The following is a 12,564-nucleotide window of genomic DNA, read 5'->3' on the forward strand; positions in this document are numbered from 1 at the left end:
AAATATACATATTAAAACGGACGCATTTGCATGGTCGCATACGCAGTCACTGCCACCGCCTAATAAGCCTTTGGCCACAATTAAGGGCGCCGGAAGTTCGTGCGTATATGCTCCCCGAACTTTCGACTCTCAGGCCAATTACCAACAACAAAATTTAGATATTCTTCATCATCAGCGTTTTACTGAACATTTAAATTCAGTTAAACGCAATTACCCGTTTTATTATCGGAGTATGAATTAAAATTATCTTTAGATAGCCACGCCTTGTCACTACTCGCTTTAAAGAAAACAATTTATTTTTCTGACTCGTCCCGTGACGGTTATTCTTAGGATTTGAGAGGAACGAAGGGGGACGGTATTCCGCGAAACGATTGCGAATTTATGTGTCGGGTGGACAGTCGGTTATTGCAGAAAATCGAAGATATCACGGCGAGGGGATCAAGCCGTTCAATCCTTACAATTAACGAAGATCCGTGAGGCTTTTCATTCGTCCCACGCCTTCAGGCTTTGTTTACGGTTCTACCAGCGACGTTATATTCCCTCTCGGCGATCCCTATCGAAGCATATCCACGCGGCTGCCACGTACCACCAACACCACCGCAACCCTTCACCCTCCGTTCGCAATGCGCGTTTCATTCAGGGTGCTAATAAATGAGCATTCGCCGTCAGGCTACACGCTCGCCGTTTTTCTGAATTTCAACTCATCTATGTCGAGCGACTTCTTAACTCGAGGCTCGCTCGGGACGAACCTTTGGGTCATGTAGCCTTAATTCCAGAAAATCAGACACCGCGAGAATGACTATAAACAATTTAATTAAACCGGCGGGACTGGGGGCAGTGGTGGAACTAGTGAAAGTGGAAGTGGAAGAGGCGCGTTCTCGTAGCGTACGCGCGGCAGGCAGAGCGCATAAATCAAAGTTCCTTTATTTGTCCGGGGTTCGACTATTAATGAAGCACGGGGTCCGCGTCGGACTGCGAGGAGCACGACGGACGACGACTAAATTAAATGAACATCTAAATCGTCGAATACCGGGGACCACAAATCTCCCGGCTGCCGAAAACGCAACGGGTGCAAAAGTCTCCGAGATGAGAGAGGGCCGGGAGAGAAAGGGGACCCGCGTCCTCTCGCTCTCTGTTGGTTCAACGGGACAACTCGACGAGGCCCGGAGCCGCTCGCTGCTGCTGCCCGGAGCCGCGCCGCAATAAATTCTCAGGTGAATTCGAAATTCGCCTCCTCAGCCTTCTACTCGGACTCTCTCGTGCACGATCACGCGAACGGAGTGGAGATAATGTCGATGTCCGACTGATCGCTCGGCGATCTCGCGGCTGCCTGCCTGCCTGCCTCTGCTGCGCTGCGTGGGACGGAGATTTCGATGCGTGGAGATTTCTAAACGGAATCGCGAGCCGATCTGACCGGATGCCGGAACGACGCTCGGCAGCTTTTTGGGAATTGACAAAATTTATAACAGAACCTTAACAATTCTTCTGTTAAGATGTCGCAAATGGAATTTAAGAATGCATGTAAATTCGCGAGTATGCATGTAAACAGGAGTGAAATATTTCATCATTTTTTGTTTTTATCCTGAAGTCCAGCATTAAATATTCGCAAGAATAACAGTTAATGCGATTCCGCGAAACGTAATTTCACGGAGCCCCGTTCTCGCGGCCTGAGACGGAATAAAATCCCCCTCGACTGCTCGAAAAACTGTCTCAGCTCGTACACTCAATTAGTTCCGGTACGTCCTGGTGAATCCCGGCGCGAGGTGTTCGTCCTCGCATAATAATTCCGTTTGTCACGCCAGTTACGCGCTCTACATAGCCCGCGAATCGCGTCTGTTACACTAAAATAGTGAAACAGAGCTGATTTTCCTCATACTCTCTTTTACATAAGTTTCCTCTCATAATCAGAGTATTTCAATTCTAAATGTAGAACACCTGTTATTCACTCCTAACGGACTTCATTATTAAACAACATACTTTCTCTGGTATTTCCATCGGAATTGTAGAAACTGCTTTTTCTTTTAATCTATCAATTTCAACTTAAAATATCACGGACACGGTGTATCGCGAACGAATGATCCAAATGGTTGCAAAACAGCGTCTGGATCCGTCGTGGCAAAAAGCTGGCGATGCGAGGACCCCAGCAGAGTGTCTCGCCCGCGGCGCCCAGTAAATCGCGTGCGCGAGCGCGAGAGAAAAAGGCGGGCGAGGGATCGTTCGAGCGCGTTTCGACCGATAGCGGGTCCGGGCCGTAATTAATCCAGGAACGATCGCGGTAGTTAATTCGCGACGGCGATGATGAAGGAAACGGTTCGCGACGCTCTGGTTGAACGCCGGCTCGCGCCGCGTGTAATGTTAACCGACGGTGACTGGATCGTTTGTTAACGCGATTTAACGCGGCCCGTGGCAACGATTCTTTCTGCTCCCGTTACCATCGAGAGATTTTCCAAATCCGTGAAACTGTGAATTTCCTGATGAATGAATCTAGGATTTTATGGCTGGAAGGTGCAGCGTTCAATGTTAGGCTCGTTAAGAAATTATGTGAAGTATTTCGAAGACGTAAATTACCGGTGGAAGCTATGATTAAGAACTGGAAATTATATGCCGAAGCTAATCTAATAATCTAATAAAAAAATAAAATTTGAAAAAAAAGAGAAGAGAGTCGTAGATATCAATGGACAAAAGTCGAAATTGAAACAAGCTGACGTCCTTTAACAGCTGCAATTGTACTCTTTTTGTGGGAGACACTCTCATTGACAAAGACCACGAATTCTGGCGTCACGCCGGCCAACAACATATGGCCGATTATTCGTCACAGGATGTCGAAAGTTGCTCTTTCTGCTCACCGCTTTCAAAATACCACGTTGACAAGCGAATGCACTTCCGCTCGTTTCCGAGTGCCCGGCGAATTCGTTGCGTGGCAGGACTGCCGACTTTCTGTGTTCTCGTTGAAATTTCCTTCGATCTAGAAAATAAATTCTACGCGAGCTCCAGGAAATTTACAATGTGGAATCGATAAAATTATATAGCTACCTCTCACAAATGCTATGATTAAGAAATAACTCTTAACAGTTAGAAAGCTGTGAATTTTTTCTAACAAGCAAGGGTGACACTTGCATAAGTCAAGGTTGCAAAGTTGTACTCCAACTTTGGAACCTTGCAATTATAGGAAAAAAATGTTTCCGGCGAATGTGGATGGAAATTTGCACTTTTCCATTAAAACGCAATTATTATGAACTGCCGTTCGAATCGTTATCTGCGATACGGCGAGTCATTATTACTCGGCCACGTGACTGATACCCACTATCGTTCCACGAGATCTCACTCGATAAAATCAGAGCTAGTATTAACTAGATTTTGAGAGAAACTATATGTACGAGCGAAGCATAACTATGAGAATTGTTCATTTTTCTTAATAAAAGAATTTCGTTAGAATTCACGTTAGACTCGTAAAAAAAATTGGGCTCGAATCCCCTAAAAGGAACCCAACGAGACTTGTGACTCGGTTCAAGGTCGATGCCAGGCATTCCTAGACACCACCTTTCACCCCTATATCGCAGACCAGCCGTGTATATCACCGTCCCAGGAAGCGGACTAGCATCCCTCGAGCGGTCGAACCTTCCATTGCTGGCGTATGCTGTCTGCCACCCCGGAACTCCACTAGGTAGAGCGTCTCTACCCTCGAAAATCCATAGTGGACCCACCCTTCGTAGCGCCTGCGCGTCTCCCTGTCCCGTTCGAACGATCAACCCTCTCTTCCTCCCTTTTGGGCTGGTCTCTCCTCTCGCGCGGAACAACGTCAACCAAGCTTGATGCGGCGAGCCATTAAAGGGCCAAAAGGGAAGGGACGAAATGGATACGCAGACGCTTTTCTATCCTGAACAAGGGGTGGAGGGATCACGGGGATGAACGGTCTCATGGAAGTAGAAGAAGCAAAATGGCGAGCGGCACTTTATTAGGGTTGGAAAATTTCCTAGCTTCCAGATCAGTTATATGATTAAAAAATGACAAGGAGATCGATTCAGTCGCCAAATACTTACTGGTTTCTTTAAAAAATGTACGAGTAAAAGGATTTTGGTTGAAGATTAAGTTGCTGCGTTTCGTAATCTTGCTTCGATGTTCGTACCGGTGTATTTTCAACCTGCATCGATTTCGAGGGGACAACGAGAAGCGACCACGTTGGTCAAGCCTCTAGAAATGGGATTCTAAGGGCTGATGGATTCGAGTATAGCGTGCCTTTCCATCCGCGATCGCGCCACCTTTGATTCGTGTTATTTAATTCCAATCAGACCGAGGGCTCGCATTTGTCCTCCCCCGCAGGCCAAGTAATATCGTTTCCTTGGAAATTCGTTTCCTGGTAACGCGTGTTCGAGCTCTCGGTGCAGGGTAGCTTCGAGGCCTCTTCAAGGCCGTGCTCGAAGGTCCTCTCTCTATCCGAGAAAATACGATCGAACGCTCAGCAACGAAGTGGGGTTGGAAAATTGCCACGGAGTAACTATCGCGATAACCGGGGCCGGCCATTAAACAGCGGGTCCGAAGTATGCGAGCGTATTTCGAGTGCGTAACCCTGTTACGGTCCGTAGATTCGACACGCATTTACGCAACCGGTTTCAAGGTTGAATTACACGATGCGTTATCACCTGGCGAATAAATTACATATAAAATTCGATGATCCTCCGGGTTGTAATCTACTTGTACTTCCTACTCGCTTTAACTAATTGAAACAGTTGCGGAAAATGCTCCGCAATAATACTTCGTTGTGAATAATTGTCATTGGGAGGGAGCGAGAAATAATGCCGATGAAAAAGGATGGTGATCGCGATAAATACGGAGTATCATTGAAAGATACATCAAGGACCAACGTGTGTTAATCTGCAACGAAATAAAGGCTCTATCGCGGTATAACTAATTATGGTCGTGATCAGAAAAATGATACTTTTAGATAAGCATGCAATTTCGAACGCAACGGATTACGTTCCCGGCCGACTCGGGAACGGTTCGCAACGAAGCGAGGGAACAATTACAGTTCTAATTGCAGTATTGTCGCGCATCGGTTTCATTCTACGGCGGCGAACTTGCAGTTTCAGGGGGGAACGCATTCAAATGCGGTTTTGCACGCCGCGCAAAGTGCACGGCTCGCGTCGCTTTCTTCCCACGCTGCGGCACAATAAAAGTCCGTTGGTTACGTAAAACGCGTGTCTCATTCATCGGCTCCCTTCCCGGACATTGTGTCCGCGAAATCTATAATTTTTTTTTTTCTTCTCCTCCACTGTTTTCTATTATTCGTCCGTCATCGTGACACGGTCATCGCGGTGTGTCGATCCGTTCGTCGACGACAGCATGATCGCCTAGTTTCATACATGATTCATACTAAAGAATGCAGAAGAACCTTCGCGCGAATTCTGTCCAAAGTTACAACAACGTAGTCGTACCCTTTACAAATGACTCATGTCGGTACAGATTAAATAAACGTTAAGAACTTTTTTGATCCATATTCTCGATAAGGGTTGCGATGCACTCAGCGATCGATATTCCTCAAATCGAAGTCTCATTCTATTTTTTTTCTATCCTCAGGTTTCACCGGATTACTCGTTGTTAGTCTTAACGATTGCAATTAGTGTCATCAAATTGCGCGGTGGTATCCTTGACGAGTTCCTCGAACGAACGCGCATCGCGTTGGTGATCTCCGCGGAGTGCACGGGTTTCCTCTTTCCCGGCCGAATCAAATTGTCCGTCCGCGCGACAGGCCGTCGTGACGGATTCGAGAAACGGGCTGACGTGCGACGGGCTCGCAAAACCGACGGAGAAAAAGACGAACGAAGGAAACGCGCGACCCACGTGGCACTCCTTTTCTCCCGTGTCCTCGCACCGATAATTAACCATGTTTTGCACGCCGCGCCCCGTCGGAGGAACGCGCGAAAGAACAAAAGCCCGTGGATCCTAATGGCATCTGAATGAGACTATTCCTCGAGGACCTGCGGTCCGGCATCGCTCGTCCCGAGTAATGGATTCGGTGTCATCTAATAATTAATAGAGTTCTTCTCGGGTGCTGCCGCGCGTACTCGACGGCCACCGGCCGACCGTATATGGCCGCCTCGATCTCATTCATCACGCTTTCTAACCCCTAAGCATTTTAATTAAGGCCATCGCCGTTTTTCCCTCCTCCTCATTTCTTTTTCCCCATGGGTGTCTTTCTTTTCCTCGGCAGCCGCATTTTACTGTGTGCGTCTAACGAACTGGATCGATCTCGATCGATTCGAGTTAACTAATTAATTTCAGTTAATATTGGTTTGCATAGAGCAATCATCCGTGATGTATTTAATCGTTTGGGATATAATACGTAAAAATAGTTGTTATTGCCGAGTGCAAGGTAACGACAACGCGGTGTCTTTGACGTCCGGTATGGGGTCTCATTTCTACAGCGGTCGAATTCAATTAAACAAACAGTATGGCTGATTTCGCGTACGACCGATGGGTCGGTGATGGTAGTCAGCTTCTACTCGTCATGGTTATCCAACAATTTATTCACTTTATGCTCGATACCTGGTTAAGTCCGGGGGGAAAGCGGCAGTCGAGAATAAGAGAAATACGAACCGAGAGGAGTGCAGATGGGCGAAGTACTTTGTAATAACTATACTTATACCGAAGAATCCCGGCTGTTGAGTGGGCATATCGGTCCGCAGGGTTTCTCCGCGTGTCAATCAACCCTACGGACAGTGGTCGTCTTTAATTATCGAGAATCCTCGGCCCTCGTAGGCCGCCTGTTGTTCGAGCCTCGAAGGTGGCCGAGGAATTCCTGTAACCAGTCGAACGCGAACATCGCAGGCTAAACGATTATCCCTGTTACTTTGGCTAATTAACCCGACGTGACGCGACCGTTTCCCTTTTTCTCGTTGACTCTTTCAGACCGTTTTGCCTCTATAAGACGCCGGTGAAAAAGGAAGTTGAATACGTTAGAAAAGCGTGTATTCAAATTTGTATTTAATTTTTCTGTTGCAGTTTGAAACCACCGCAGAAAGATGGGGTAACCAAGTCGAATCCAAGCAAACGGCATCGAGAACGACTGAACGCCGAACTGGACACGCTGGCATCGTTGCTCCCCTTCGAGCAAAATATTCTCAGCAAACTGGACCGACTCAGCATCCTCAGACTCAGCGTCAGCTACTTGCGGACGAAGAGTTATTTCCAAGGTAAGATCCATTTTAAGAATCGTCGCGGTAAATCCGGACGTGGGTCACTTATCGTCACGAAGTCGACGCCTCCGCGGTAAAAGATGACGAGCCTCGATACGTATTATTAATTGCGAGAAAAGCGTCCGTCGTTAAGATGGCGGTACGGATATAGAGATTTCTTGTTGCGCTGCGTGCTCCCTGGCTAAACATCGTTGCGCATCCAAGAGCATTAGCATCCACGAATATCCCGACGAGCACGCGATGCTGTCGTTACTCCTGTCTTTCTTAGGGAACAATAAGATTCAAAAACAATGGCCGACGCGTTCTTCCGCGATCCTGCAATTCGTCTGTTCGACGTCAAACTTCTCCGTTTCCACGGCGACGACTATTGTGATACGCGCCGCCGCCTATTGTTGGATTGTTGCATTGTGCAACGCGTTTAAAGAGAAAGTTGTAGATTATGCAGATCTCAGTTCATGCCGCCGACCTTTTTTCTTTATTCTACACTTAAAATGATGAAGTTATTATCCACCTGTCAGTTTAAATAAATAGTTCCTCCTGACCCTAACTACTCTTAGAGGGAATCGCAGTCGCTTAAGTAGAATCTTTATGTAAGCGAATTTCCATATCGATCACGAATTGTTCCTGGATAGACCAAAAACGAGGGGGGAAATCGAGGAATGGTCGCGGCAGACGGAGAAAGAGAGGAGGGAGAAGGCAACAAGGTTCGCCAATCAATAGCTTGAAAATCCGTCGTAAAAAGATAAGCCCCGGTTATTACGAGAAACTCGTGGCGCTCATTTGCCCGAAGGTTGTAATTTCTGTACAAAGAAGAGTTTATAATCCGTTCGTGACGCAGAATCGTAACATTGCTTAACCCATTTGCATTGCTTATTCATAATTAGTCAAGATATCCGCGCGGCTATGACATTTTTAAATTTTAGGTCAGCCCAGATATCGCCTAACCCCCCTCCTCCTCCTCCTCCTCTTCCCCTCGTCTTTCTCGTTATATAACGATACGCTTTTAGAGATCGAGCCACGATTAGTTTTCGTTGGAATTCAATCTGAGTAGTTACACAGTTCTTTACTATTGATCGGTCTAAATAGTTTCGATTCCTCGTCGGGTGCTCCGGGTTTGATTCCTTTAATTGCCAATCGAACGATAAGTCGGCTCGAATCGGCGCGACCTAATTTCGTTCGTTCCACCGCGGATCGCAAGTAGCGTGACTTTTTAGGATTAAACATATTCTAACGCTCAAGGTTGCTTTACTTATCGGCGCTCGTTGAGGAAAAAAAATGAAGCCGTTAAATGAGCAACGGTATCGTGTCGCTATCAATTAATAATTAGGATTTCTATACGGAGAAGGTGATAAACGTGCATGAATGAAAAAGTTTGATAGATTACGACTCTTAAATTGAAACGAACCAATGAAGACAAATGAAAATCTTATTGCATGGACATGGGGAAAGGGGGGGAGGGTAGGAGGAGGGAATTAAGCCTGGCAAGTCGAATCGAGACGAGTGAAAATTACAACATAAATATAGATAAGGCAGGGCGGAATTATGCAACCGCATCAGGCGTGGAGGAGCATCGCGCGACTTCCTGCGGTGTGCAATCTCATCTGCAATCGCAATCAGGTTGGGAGCCCAATCGAAGAATCGCCGCGGAATAATGGGTAGACGTTCCTTCTTTCCTCCCGTCCATTATCTTCCAACCCCGGTCTCTCGGAGTCGCGAAGGAGAAGGCGAACTCCAATCTCTCACGACGAACCTCGTGCGCGCGGCCTCTAAGTGTGCCCACACGAAACCCTCGTAATGCGGCTTCCACACTTTTATCGATTTAACGCCGCTAAGTACTGCGAACCTGGCCACGGACGATCGCCCTCCCCGTCACCCCTCGCCCGCTCCCGGGCCCCGCGGTGTGTCCTGAATGCTTCCTTTTGGCCACTTCCTCGCGGCGCATCCTCGCTATCGATCGATCCACCTGGTCGCTGTTGGTCATCTTCTCCCGAGTGCAATGTGCCCTAGAACCGAGCAGAATTAAATCCCTAAAAATTTCAAGAACCTCACTTCATTACGAATAGCCATCAAATTATTTTTCTCACCAGAAGACTCGCTCGCACTTGGTCAAATTTCACATCGAATTACGTACGAACATTGGAATCCGAAAATGATCAGCTAACGCAGAAAGAACCTCTGCTACCCCCAATCGAAATCTTGGATCCTGTTCACACTCGTTGCATCGTGATCCATGGGTAAAGGACGAGCGACGACGCGTGGGTCGCGGCGTATGCAAGGTAATGGACACGAATCCGGATCGCAGAGACCGCGCGCGCGCGCGCGTGCGTGCTCGTGGACGGGAATGCGAACGCGAGGAGAGAGAGAAGACCGGGAAGGAATGGAACCGAACAGGAATGCGAACGCGAGAAACATACACGGAAAGCTGTGTGTAAGCGAGTGTGTGTGTTGCGTTTCGAGGCTCGAAGAGGAGCGAGAGAGGCGACCACGTCCTGATATCGCGGATCTCGCAGTATATCACCTGCGGGCCACAAGAGGTTGGCCGGCCTCTACTTAGCGCTCTTGTTGCTACCGGCGCGGAGAGCGATCCTGAGAGCGAAGCCACGGCCCAGCCTCGGGCATTGTTCACACCGTTTTAATAGGTATTCATTGTCGGACCTCAGATCTTTTCCGAAGACTCCCGGGAGAGTGTCGCCCGATGCCCCGATACCTGGGAGGTTCTTGTGCATTACCAGCTCACCTGGTCCCTTCCCTCTTGCCCTCCCTCTTTCGGAGAAGAGGTCGTTCCGTTCGGCTCGGTTCACCGGCTGCGCTAATTGCGAAAAATGCGTATTCCGACTGAGAGAGCATCGGACTTTGTATTTCAGTTCGCCAGATCTCTACAAGCTCTCCTGTAAGAAGGAGATAAATATTTTGAGATTTGGAAGCCTACGTTACGTACGACGTAAAGTAAAAATTCCAAGGAAGCAAAATATAAGGAAATAAGACGACAACTCTGTTCTTTTTGAGGATACAGTTTAAAGGAAGTGGTTGTGCGCGAAGAAAGAAGTTGTATGCAAAGAATCGAGCGATCTCTGGCTCACCCTCTGCTTTGTGGTCTCGCTGAGGAACACGCAGCGAGATACAGGATAGCAACTGCGAATACCAATTGTGCAGGCCGTTTTAAAGTTCCGCTGGCTATCTTCCGTTTTACCAAGAATTCGCGAAAGGTTGCAGCACGAGGTTGCATCGATTCCCAAGAAACCGAGTTCCTTCGATCGTCTATTTTCCCACAGTTCGGTTCCGCGGAGGAACGAGGAGGAAGAAGAACGGTTCCGCTATGTAAATTAATTAGCCTCTCCTCGGTAAACGCGCTGATTTTTCAAACTGGCCACGTGGTCCGTCCTCGCGCCTCCGGTCAGCCTAGCGAAGAAAATAAGAAGCTGCCGACGGAGGAGAAGGAGAGGATGAAGAACACGGAGAAGAAGAAGAAGAAAAGGTGGAGGTGGCGAACGTTGCAGAAGATTCAGATAGCGGATCGTGGGGGTTGCGCCTCTTTCGCTTTTTTACTGATGCTTACCGTCCCTTCTTTCGCGTTTCGCCGTTCCTCGTAGACCCCCATAAAAGGTCCAAAGCGACGAGTCCCGGTAATTAACCTCCTCCGCGTCGATCTTATTGCCGGCAGCCCCGTGTTCCCTTCCCACTTTTGCTTTTTTCCCTGCTCTCGATACGACGCCTCCTTTTTGATGGTCTAACTTCTCGATTCGGAACCTTTTCTAATTTCGTATCAAGCACGCTTCCACGCAAAACAGGATTTAATTCCGTACGACTATATCATCATTTTATTGCCGAGAAATATATGAAAAAAATGTGCTGATAGTTTTGTTTAGAGTAATAGAGAAGACTGAGAGAGGAAAGAGTCGATTAGTTTAAGTAATACAACAAACAACGTGACAGCTGCAAAAAGCTCAGCTTAATGAGGCTTATACGAGGCTCGGAAACAACTGGAGTTTGATCTTGCGTGCGACAGATAGACAAAAGAGGGAGAGGACGAAATTGCGAGTGGGAATAAGGTCCTTGATGAAATTGTTAGTTCAAGGCATTAATAATCTCTCCGTGGACTAATTACTTACTCGTGCGAGGGCATCAAATCCCCATTATACAATTCGTCACCCTCCGACACCTTAATCAAAACCCTCGCGCGCGTCTACACGTCGAGTAACGACGACATTAGCGGGAAAAGTAATGAATTCTTTGCACCGTTCAACGACTCAGCTTTGTCGTTCCGGTTAAAAAAAAATTCTCCATGAGAAACCATGTCCTTTCAGAAATGTCACATAATTCTACGAAAAAGGGTGATAATTTTGTTCGTTTGATACGCGGAAAGCATTACACACAGTTTAGTCAAGGAATCGAGCGACCAGCAATGTTTCTTCGTACGCCAGCTTGTATCGGTCTCGTACCCCCGTGAATGCGGCTTGTAAACACGTAGCACGGACGTTGATCAAGAGATATACATCGATACAGTTACCTTCTCATCATTGCGGCTCATTTACATTTTTCATTTCGATCTGACACCTGGCGGGGACGAACGGCGGGAGAACCACTGCGTGACGGGGGACGAGGAGGGGAATTTGGGGAACTGGAGGACTCGTCGGGTCTCCAAGGAGGACGAACGAGAAAAAAGAAAACCGATGAGGATTCGGAGCAAACGAGAGGACGAAATGAAGCGTAAGAGGAAGTCAAACAAGGAAAACGGAAGTGGAGACTATTGTAAAGAAAAATTAAACGTGCGCAGGAAGAATAAAGGAAAGCAAAACGAAATGCGCGGAAATGAAAAAGAGAACAGACGCAGCGTGTAAAAAAAGGAAGGACGTTTGTAACCGATGGAGTGGGGATTGGTAGCAGGGGCAACAAAGACGGCCGAAAAGAGCGAAGGAAGATTGACAGCGGGCATCGGGGCAAAGTGAAATCAACGAGACTGATCTCTGTAGAGCCGGAAGCGGCAGCCGGATTATGGGAGATCGTAAATCGATTAAATTCGTCGGCGCAACGCGGCGCGGCAATTATTTAATTTCGACGATTATCTTCGCTCGAGTTCATTTCTCATGTCATTATCGCGATGCGGCCGCCACTCTGCCTTTCATGATTTTCCATTGCATCGCGTTCCGCGCGAAGATCCCGCGAGTGAAGTCATCAGCCCTGGGGCGACGATCGGTCCCGCGCTCGGTTTGAAAAGTGATTTTCTTTACGCCTGTCGCCGCAGGCATTATAATATCTTTCTTTCTCCTTCTCTTATTGCGGCCACGCGACCGCCAAGCACATAACTTTGCATTTAAGGATGTATAGCATACACTTAAACAATGCTAGCATGAATTGAATCCTAGTTGAATTT

General features: G+C 47.5%; 1 protein-coding gene across 2 annotated transcripts in view; it reads left to right on the plus strand.

Moving 5' to 3' along the window:
* The window catches only part of ss (aryl hydrocarbon receptor spineless), a 104,963-nt gene that overhangs the window by 31,787 nt on the left and 60,612 nt on the right, over positions 1-12,564 (plus strand). For both annotated transcript variants that reach the window (XM_026816322.1, XM_026816320.1), the window contains exon 2: positions 7,000-7,190. Coding sequence is in view for 1 of the 2 variants with exons in the window: in XM_026816320.1 (XP_026672121.1) it covers positions 7,000-7,190 (191 nt within the window). In the remaining variant the exon portion in view is untranslated. The remainder of the gene's footprint in view (positions 1-6,999; positions 7,191-12,564) is intronic.

The sequence above is a fragment of the Ceratina calcarata genome, unplaced genomic scaffold (genome assembly GCF_001652005.2).
Source record: "Ceratina calcarata isolate Rehan_Ccalc_2016 unplaced genomic scaffold, ASM165200v1 scaffold514.2, whole genome shotgun sequence".
Lineage (NCBI taxonomy): Eukaryota > Metazoa > Arthropoda > Insecta > Hymenoptera > Apidae > Ceratina > Ceratina calcarata.